Source organism: Lipotes vexillifer, unplaced genomic scaffold (assembly GCF_000442215.2).
Source record: "Lipotes vexillifer unplaced genomic scaffold, Lipotes_vexillifer_v1.1 scaffold7, whole genome shotgun sequence".
Taxonomy (NCBI): Eukaryota; Metazoa; Chordata; class Mammalia; order Artiodactyla; family Lipotidae; genus Lipotes; species Lipotes vexillifer.
This window is the reverse complement of record NW_006792683.1, coordinates 4,110,292-4,120,175: the sequence shown is the minus strand read 5'-3', so window position 1 is coordinate 4,120,175 and position 9,884 is coordinate 4,110,292. Positions and strand designations below refer to the sequence as shown.

Here is a 9,884-nt window from a genome sequence, read left to right as displayed (position 1 = left end):
AGGCATGAAACCAAAAGCCCAGGAATGCCTGCAGCCACCAGAAGCCGGAAGAGGTGAGGAACAGACTCTCCCCAGAGACTCTGGGGGGAGCACAGGCCTCCAGACACCTTGATTTTGGCTCAAGGATACTGATTTCAGAACTCTGGCCTCCAGAGACAGAATCAATTTCTGCTGTTTCAAGCCACCTAGTTTGTGGTAACTTGTTACAGCAGCCATAGAAAACTAACATAAGGGCGATCAATTTGGGGCCCAGTGGGACCAATCTCAGCATTCATCTACACTTAGGAATAACAAATAATAAAAGAAAATAGAAACACTTAAGGGTCCAAAACTATATGGCATGTGTTAAGATATACTCCAGCCTGTCTTCCTGGTCATATCACAGCAATACTTTGAAAAGAAATTTTCTTTTCAAATGTATCATATATAGAACCCAATTAACCAATTTCTTCATGATATCTAATATAGATGTTACTACTGAAACACTTTGGTCAAAGTTAAGACAGTTGGCAAGTCATCCTGAAGCAGTTAGGCATTGCTGACTCAGACTGCCCGTTTCCTTCAATTCTCCTAGACACTTATTGTCATGCAAATAACCACTAGCCTGTAAACCAAAAAAAGAAAAAAAACTCCCACAAACAAAAAACTGAGTTAGGTTAAATAAGCACCATGTGGAATATTAAGTAAAACAGCAAATCACCCAGCTTAAAACTAAATTCCAGTAGATACTGAATATACAGTGCCCTTCTGAATATCCTGTCTGATTTATCTTTTCACCTCCATAACCAAACTGAATGCACTGCACATCACAAGTACTGCACAGATATTTGGTGAAAGAATATATGAGAACTGCAAGAGAAGAGAACATGAAAAGTAGATATAAATACCTGACTACGTGCCATACCAGGGCTTGAAAAATTGCAGTTGAGGGCCGGATCCAGTCTGCTGCCTGTTTTTATAAATAAGACTCTATTGGAACACAGCCAAGCTCATTCATTTATGTATCATCTATGGCTGCATCCTCACTCTGAGAGCAGAGGTAAGTGATGACAAAGACACATGGCCAACGAAGTCTAAAATATTTACTATGTGGCTCTTTATAGAAAAGGCTGGTCAAGTCTTGCTCAGTACCACACCATCTAGAAGGGAAGGCAATTATTACTGAGTGTCTACTAATGCACTTATATTCTACCAGGTGCTAAGGAGATAGTTGAATAAGTTAGTCTCTGTTCTCAGAAAATCATAATAGAGCAGGTAAAACAAGAAGTGTGTACTCCAGCTAAGGAACTTGATAGTGGGCTATGACAGAAAACTGAATAGTATTGCCAGAGCACAGAAAGAACCTTTAAGTGGAGAAGCTTTCAGGGAGAAGCTAATGTTTACCATGTGAAGCATTTAATGAAAATGAGCTTTTCCTTAAAAGACAGAATCAGCTCATCATAGGCAAATAAGAAAAAAAACAGTTCCTAAGAAAATAAAACAAAACAATCATTAAACAAAAAAGAAAAAGAGATGAAAATAACAACCAGAAAAAAATAATTCACAGTACTGCACCTTTTAAAATGTAGTAATCAACATTTCATCAAAATTTTCAGGTTCTAAGATACCTGTTCACATAGCTCACCTTGATTTGGAAGATGCTCCTCCTGAACTACATGCTCCTTTATTCAAATTAAATGTAACTGGAAGAAAAGAATTGGTATTCCATATATATTTCAGGAAAATTATAATAAAACATCAGATATAATAAAACAAAATTATAATAAAAATTATAATTAATATCACAATGCAGCCATGTAGACATTCATGGACATTTTGAATACCTGAGAGCTGGAATGCTCCTACCCAGAGATCATAAACTCCTGTAAAATATACTGGACTGATGCTTACAGAGCTGGGAAAGACCATCAAATGATGTAGCAGACAGCCACTTCCCCACTCCACTGCCCCTCTGCCCTTGGTAACAGGAATCCAATTTTGTTTGGGTGTCCATACCCCTCACCTACGGCTTGGAGGATGCTATGGTGTGAAGCTTTGTGTCCCCTCCCAAATCCAAATGCTGAAAACCTAATGCCCAAGGCGATGGGACTAGGGGGTGGGACCTATGGGAGGTGATTAGTAAGGCTCTTTGGTCTAAACCAATCAAAATAATTCCACTCCCTTTCCAAGTGACTGTTTTTGAGGTGGACATGTGATACAGTCTGGTCAATGGCATTCAAAAGGAAGTCTGCTGGTGGGAAGAAGGTCTTCTAGGAAAAGTTTCCTTGCTCACAGGGGACTCCAAAGGACGGAGATGCCCTCTGTCTTCTTCTGGACAATACTGGGTCTGCATATGACGGCTGGACTGCCGGCAGCCACCTTGTGTCCAGCTGCTGATAGTGTGGCATCCGGAACCATCCTACCTCTGGGACTCTTGGTATGGCAAGGTATTTCCTTATTGTTTAGGCTCATTTTACTCAGTCTGGTTACTTGTTGCTGTAGGCATTCCATCCAATTCATTGTTATCACCTTTTCATTTTACTGAGGAGAACAATCCAGACAGATAACACCTCTTGCTCCCAAACATGTTGCTAGTTTTTGGCAGAGCCAATACAAAAGCATCCATATTAAAAAAGGAAGAAAGAAAGTAAAACTACCTTTTTCTTCATCATTTTCTCTGCTTAATTCCGTAAAAACAGGTGTTTCCTTTAAAAAAAAAAGTTTGAAGGTTTGGTTCACAACTGCATTTACCATCAATATTCAATAGTCCTTAATTGTGACTTGCTACCTAAAATGGTTAAGATACTAATTAAGAAATTATATGTATTGCAAATATTCTCCAATAAAGAGTTACCCTACGGGGGGAAAAAAAGTAGCTTTTACGTACCAAACTGCAGAAGTTAACCTACATTTGTATTTCTATTACAATTTAAGCAGGAAACAACAACATAAAGCAATAAACTCTAGGAATCTTAGCTAGAGGAGTACTTTACACAGCAAAACCTCTCTTTTGTAGTGCGCTTTAGTGTAAGGATCAAGGGTCTAAGACTAACTCGAAGAAGACTGTGTATAAAATCCTCCTCTGCCACCTATGAGCCTTGTCATCTCGATCAATCTCACCATCTCCCTGAAGGCTCAATCGTTAACATCTTTAAAGTAGGGATAACCTACATATTTAGAGTTATGATAAGGGTTAATTAGGATAATATAAATAAAACACTTAGCATAGTGCCTGCTGTAGTGTTTGATAAATGTTAATTGTTGTTACTACTGGTAAATAAGAAGGATGACCTTGAGATCTAGCTAAAATATTTTGGTAGGTAATGTCCATATAGGATTTCATAAAGGAACACAAAAGAACATGATCTTACTTTGAAAAAATTGATATGTTTAAATGTAGAATGAGGAAGCACTGATCAATAGAATTTCCCCTGCTTTTTTGGGTAAAGATACTGTTTACACCTGAAAAGTACAATTAACTTGAAGGTTTTAGCAATATTAAGCTAAAATGTTACAGAGCAATAACGTTATTCCAAAAAGTAAACCTCTTTCCTCAGTACAAGATGTGAATCCTTTGTGATTTCCACGATAGGAAGTTATAATTTTTTCTCTATTGAAAATGAAGATTTAAATTTTTAAAAAGCAAGAGAATAAAAAGCTTTCAGTCTTAAGGGGTTTAAATTTCACATCTACAGCAGTTTAAGCACTGTTCGTGTTTTAATTTAATGTAGAAAACTCCTAAAAGATTGTGTGACAATATGCATGTTAATGTAAGTAACGTAACACACACTCACTCTCTCACTTATCAAAGAGTTCAATCAACATGGTATAAAAGTTGATTCACAAAGTGATCCTCACTGATGTCTTAATTCTCATCGCCTGCTACTTCCTGCATCACTCTGTACTCAACGGCTTATACAACATGTGCTCAACAATGATCAGAGCAGCTGTACTCATAATAGCTAAAAACTGGAAACGAGCCACATGCTTCCCAACAGGAGAATGGATAAATAAATTGTATTATATTTGTAAAATGAAATGCATCAATCAAAAAAAAGAGTGAAGCACTGATAGGAAAGGATGTAGACGAACTACACACACAGAACATTATGGTGAGCTAAGGAAGCCAGACACAGAGAGAACAAACTGGATGATTCCATTCCTACGAAGTTCAAGGGCAGACTAAACTAACCAACAATCAATAGTATATCAGAACAGTGCTTTCTTCTTAGAGGACAAGGAATATTAATTGGGGATGGGCATGAGGGAACCTTCTAGGATACTAGAAATGTTCCATATCTTGATCTGAGTGGTGGCCACATGGACTACCTATCTATTGATCCATCCATCCATCCATCTAAAGACACACACATATGTGAAAGTTCATTGAGCTGTAACCTTAAGATTAATGCACATCATCTACTTTACTTCATGTGTGCTACAGCACAATAAAAAGTTTTTAAAAATACTAAATGGCTAGTAGTTTCACATACACACTAGGCTGTATTTTCCTGCTCACACACAACTTCTAGTATGTAAGCTCCTTGAGGGCAGGGATTTTTATCTTTTGTCCACTGGCTGTATCCCCAGTGCCTAGAAGAACGCCTGGCACACAGGAGGTGACCAATAAATGTCTGTTGAAATAAATGCCTTGATCTAGTTATTCTAACACCTGAACCAACTTTATCATGCTTTCCCTTCCCCATCTACCTGGATTTTACCCATTAATTCCTCAAGACTCCTCAGCCTAGGGGATGTATCTACCTCCAAATATTCTAGGTCCTCCCCGGGCTGGAGCAAGTGCCAGCCCTCTGTGTTCTCACACACTGTGTTCATCCCTGGCACCGCATTAATTATAATCAGTTTGAAACGCTCTGTTTATGTCTTTGCCACTAGCTACTGACTCTATTTTAGAGATGAGGAAACTGAGGTTTAGAAGATTCCATAATTACACAAACTTGTGAAGTCAGTAAGTCCGGAATGGACCCAGGTTTGTCTCAACTCCACAGCCTGGACCTTTATACTTGGCTACGCTCTTGCTCCTACAAAATTCATTCAAGGCTTAAACGAACAAGCGATTTTGCTTCTTCAGACCTTTGTCTATTGCCTCTCTTGATGATGCCCACCTGCTCTCTCCCCTCCAGACCTCTTCTCACTTGTTCTTGAATAAATTTGGCAGTTTTTTCTTCATCATCAAGGTCCTGCTTCTTCTTCTTCTCTAGTTCCAGCTGCCGGCGGATCGTCTCAGGGTCCCTATCTATATACTGAATATACCAGCCTTTTGGTGTTTCGTCCACTTTGCACAAGCCTTAAAAAAGTAATGGATTAAAAAAACAAACAAACAAACAGTAAGGGACACTATAATTTTGAATACAATCAAAGCTGAAAGTACATATAAATGTGGTCTCTCTCTGCAGTATTTACTCATTCATTCAAATACACTCATTGAAACACATTCAAATACACAAATTCATACAGCACATGAATTTTCCATATTTACAGTTAGTGACATTTAGACTTTAATTGGAATATTTTATCTCTTTAAAGAGAAAAGAAATATTATTTTGATTTTTGACTAGGTTGAGGCAACACATTTAAACAAGGAAAACATTAAAAAAAGCATTATCTTGCTTAGTAATTATTCAACTGTCTCTAAGTACCTAACATCCACTGAGTACAGGATACTCTAACTTAACCAAGCAGAAATCTTCCCCAAAATGGAATAAAGAAACACACTCAATAACTAATACCTTGATACAAAATTTCTTTCTCTGTTCTTTTCCTGAACTTTCCAACCTATTAGAAATGGAAAAAGAGGCAGCAAATTTAAAAACTGCCTTAAGAAGGGGTAACAAAAGTTTCCAGAATGCAACGAATGTAGGGGGAAAAGTGGAAGAGGACAGGTACTGGTCCTTAACCTAACGAGTGGATGCTTCAGTGATGTACCTTTGCACTGTTGAAAGAATCGCTCCAGACGCTCTTACACACCTGCAGAGCACAAAATCAATCCTGGAAGATTATGCTCCTCTCCACCAGTTTCTAACTGCCCTACTCATCCTCTTTTTCATAAATTTACACAGAAAATATGATCATTCTCTCCCTCCCTGCAGTGCAGCCATATAACAACTGTTCACATCATGTCTTGTTCTTACCTTCTCTGCCCAGCCACTTAGTAAAATCTGTCAGCGTCTCCCACTGTGTGGCGTTCATGTGGATATGCTCTCGGTGGCTGATGTACTCATTGTAAACGATGTTGTTGTGAACCCTCTTGGTTCCTAAGAAGAAATCAGAACACTGCTGACCCTGAGCAGATTACGAGATTATAAAGTCATTATGTGCACAAGACTTAAGATACTTACCAAAGCGTCTCCTGAGAAGTTCTAGGAAGTCATTTCGGAATTCCCTAATAAAGCAGGGAGAGAAAGCATTAAGGTGATTTCTACAAATACATAGCATCACCTTCCTGAAATTTAAGCCATCGTATAGTTTGCATGAGCACATGATATATAAAACATCTACGTGAATATCTGTTCTGAACCTTTAAAAACTGAACAAGGGAAAAATCCTGAAAGACTACAGCTTTCAAGAATTAAAGTTAAAAGTCAAGTTGGAGTTGGAACTTTTTGTCTTGGTAAAGGTGGCACAGCAAAAGTGACCACACATCTTTGGAGCGGATTCTTCATGGAGTCTCAGTGCTACTGAATGTGGCATAATTATCCCATTCTATTGATAATAAAACATGAAGTTGGCACTTAATGTGTCCCTCTGAGCTAAGCACACTGTGTTAAGTGACAGATAAACATAGGTGAATAAGATATACATTCTGACCAAGATGTTTACAGGTGAAGAGAAAGAGAAGGCTGTTCCCATCTGGCACAGAAACATGAAAGCATCACTTGATATTTGAGAAATGACAGACATATAGACAATAGTTATTTCAAATTAAGTATTCAGTAGATATTTTCTCAAAAATAAACAAAGTGAGCCTGTCGGGTCAAGAAAAACAACTGACAGTATTTGTTGCCAATGATAAAATTTGAGCTTTAAAGCAAAAAATGTGAATTCTGGTAAACTAGTGTCTGCCACCATGAGTCTGACATACTTCCCAATACTTAAAGATGTTTCTGACAGCACTGAGTTGACATTAGTGAATATGATTTTATGATATTGCATAATAAAATGTATCACCATTCAGAATTTCAGAATACCTGTGTAACTCAATAAAGCAATATTTTCCAAATGACTGATGTGTGATGTTACAAAACCATGCATGGGTACAAGATCCACTTAAAGTAAAAGATCACATGGATTTTAATATCATAGAGTACAAAAGGTTTGCTAGGGGCTTCCCTGGTGGCACAATGGTTGGGAGTCCACCTGCCAATGCAGGGGACACGGGTTTGTGTCCCGGTCCGGGAAGATCCCATGTGCCGTGGAGTGGCTGGGCCCATGAGCCATGGCCACTGAGCCTGCGCGTCCGGAGCCTGTGCTCCGCAACGGGAGAGGCCACAACAGTGAGAGGACCGTGTTAAAAAAAAAAAAAAAAAAAAAAGGTTTGCTATATGGTTTCTGATTCCACATTTCAACTAATCTTTAAGAAACTACCACACCATGTGTTTCAATGTACTATCATAGAAGAATAGCCAAAATTATGTGAAAAGGCTATTAAAATACTCCCCCCGCTTCCAACTACACATCTGTGTAAAAGCTGGACTTTCTCTATGTATTTCAACCAAGCAACATTTCAGAAGAGAATGAAGGTAGAAGCAGATGTGAGAATACAACTGTATTCTATGAAGACAGACACTGAAGAGATTTGCAAAAATGTAAAACACCACTCTTATTTTTTTGTGTGCTTTTTGTGTGTTGGAAAATATAGTTAATTTTCATGTAAAAATGTTATTTTAACTGTAATAGGCTTATATTGTGATTTTAATATGAATAAATGTTTTTAATGTCTCAGTTTTAATCCCTAATTTGCACGCTATAACCCACATAAACAAAAGTCTTTGGGGTTTAAGACCAAAAGGTCTAAAACCCTGGAAAGAAAGAAAGGGATGGAGGCAAGACTAAATATTAATTGTAATAATAATAATTAACAGCTAATATTAATCGAGTACTGACCACTCTTCTAAACACTTTCAAAGTATTAACTCATTTAATCTTCGCATAAACCCTATGAAGGAAAGACAATACTTGAAATGTACAAAACCTACAGATGAGGGCACTAAAGCGCAGAGAAACTGTATAAGTTCACCCAAAGTCACACAGCTCCTGAGTGGAGAAGCCCAGGTTTGAAGGACTTAATGACAAGCAGTCTGACTCCAGACCTGTGCTCTTAGCTACAACTGTTTTAGACTGAGAGATGGTTTTTCATATGTTTGAAGTGAATAGAAGAAAGACTGATTTGTGAGACATACTTTTTTAACAATTCCACACAATGATAAACTGTCAAAACAAAAACTGAGCACAAAGATAATACAGCTATCACATTAATACGTAAGGAATAAACAGAGCTTCCAATATATTAAGCATCTATTAAATGTCCAACTGAATAAAGCTTATGATATAAGGATGGCTTTGAGTTACTTACTCTGAAAAATAATCCATAAACTGCTGAGGATTTTCTGAAGCCAGCAATAGTTGTCTCTGATGAGATTCGGACATACAATGACACTTAAAGCCATTCTACAAAAATGTAAAGGTAGTGGTTAAATCTTGATTTAGCTCATTATAATAGGCCCTAAATATAAGTATTTAATTAAATCCTAAAAAGCTGCTCTTTGATGACAAATTGTAAAAAATAATCAAGTCACTGGCTGTAGGCACCCTATCGTTCTAAAAAATTTTTTTATAAAGTTGAGTTTTGCAACCCTGCTAATCAAAGAATCCCAGAAGATTAAAGAGACAGAAAAATACTGCTTTAGAAAACAGACATTAGTAAGAAACATTACAGGGCACAGTAACAGAAGAGCGATTTTATTTTTTGACTCAATTTAACAAATTCCTATTGGGCACCTACTTCATACAAAGTGTTATGCAAGCGTTTCGAGGACTACAACAAGGTAAAATGGGTCATTAGTGAATTTCCATTAAGGAAACTATTTTCACTCACTTTCCTATACTTTAGCTCATTACCCAAAATACACTTGCATTTTATACATAAACCTTATTTTATCATACTAAATCTGTATCTTCTTCAGATGATTGTAAAAAACATTCAAGTTTTGACTTTGTGTCTATTCTACTTAACATTTGAACCTGATTCTCTACTAGTAAGAGAAATGAAAAATGTGCCTCTCCTCTGTCTCCCCCATCTTGGTGAACAGCACTGTCCTGTACTGTCACCCAGCCAGGACCCAGGACAGCATCCCAGAGTCCTCTACCTCCACTCAGCACTACGTCTACTCCGCCGACCTAATAACTTACCCAGTCCCTCGGCTCAATCCCATTGCCACTGCCCTGAATTCAACACTCAATCTTGCTTAGAGCAGTTTCCTAATCTTCAGTCATCCACAGACGCCTACACAATTCTTGCCTCTTCTGTGCCCTACCTATGCATTACGCTTCCTTCACTGCGTCTTAAAAGGAGACTTGATATCAGTCTCATAAACGAAAAACCAGCACCACTTTCCATAAATTACAAATAAATCAGTAAGATGAATGCAAAATAATGTTATTAAATTCTAGAAACTCAAGGGAGTGGATGGGCAGTAGGGGAATACTCCGGATCTGACCTCCCTCCCCCTCAATCTTCCGGTATTAGAGACAGAGACAGGGGAGGGGGCTTGTAGGGCTCAGCTTCTCCTCCCCCAGGCAGGGAAGGGCAATGAACAGATGTGAGGGCAAACAGGTCAGAATCACCCCCAAGTGTCTTACTCTGAAAAGTAGTAATTAAAAGAGAG

At 38.0% G+C, this 9,884-nt stretch overlaps 1 protein-coding gene across 1 annotated transcript in view; it reads right to left on the bottom strand.

Moving 5' to 3' along the window:
• The window catches only part of KIN (Kin17 DNA and RNA binding protein), a 37,564-nt gene that overhangs the window by 25,024 nt on the left and 2,656 nt on the right, over positions 1-9,884 (bottom strand). The window contains exons 2-7 of the mRNA XM_007465807.1: positions 8,573-8,667; positions 6,339-6,382; positions 6,132-6,254; positions 5,106-5,287; positions 2,637-2,685; positions 1,625-1,682 (exon numbers count right to left, since the gene is read on the bottom strand). Of these exons, the coding sequence (XP_007465869.1) occupies positions 1,625-1,682; positions 2,637-2,685; positions 5,106-5,287; positions 6,132-6,254; positions 6,339-6,382; positions 8,573-8,667 (551 nt within the window). The remainder of the gene's footprint in view (positions 1-1,624; positions 1,683-2,636; positions 2,686-5,105; positions 5,288-6,131; positions 6,255-6,338; positions 6,383-8,572; positions 8,668-9,884) is intronic.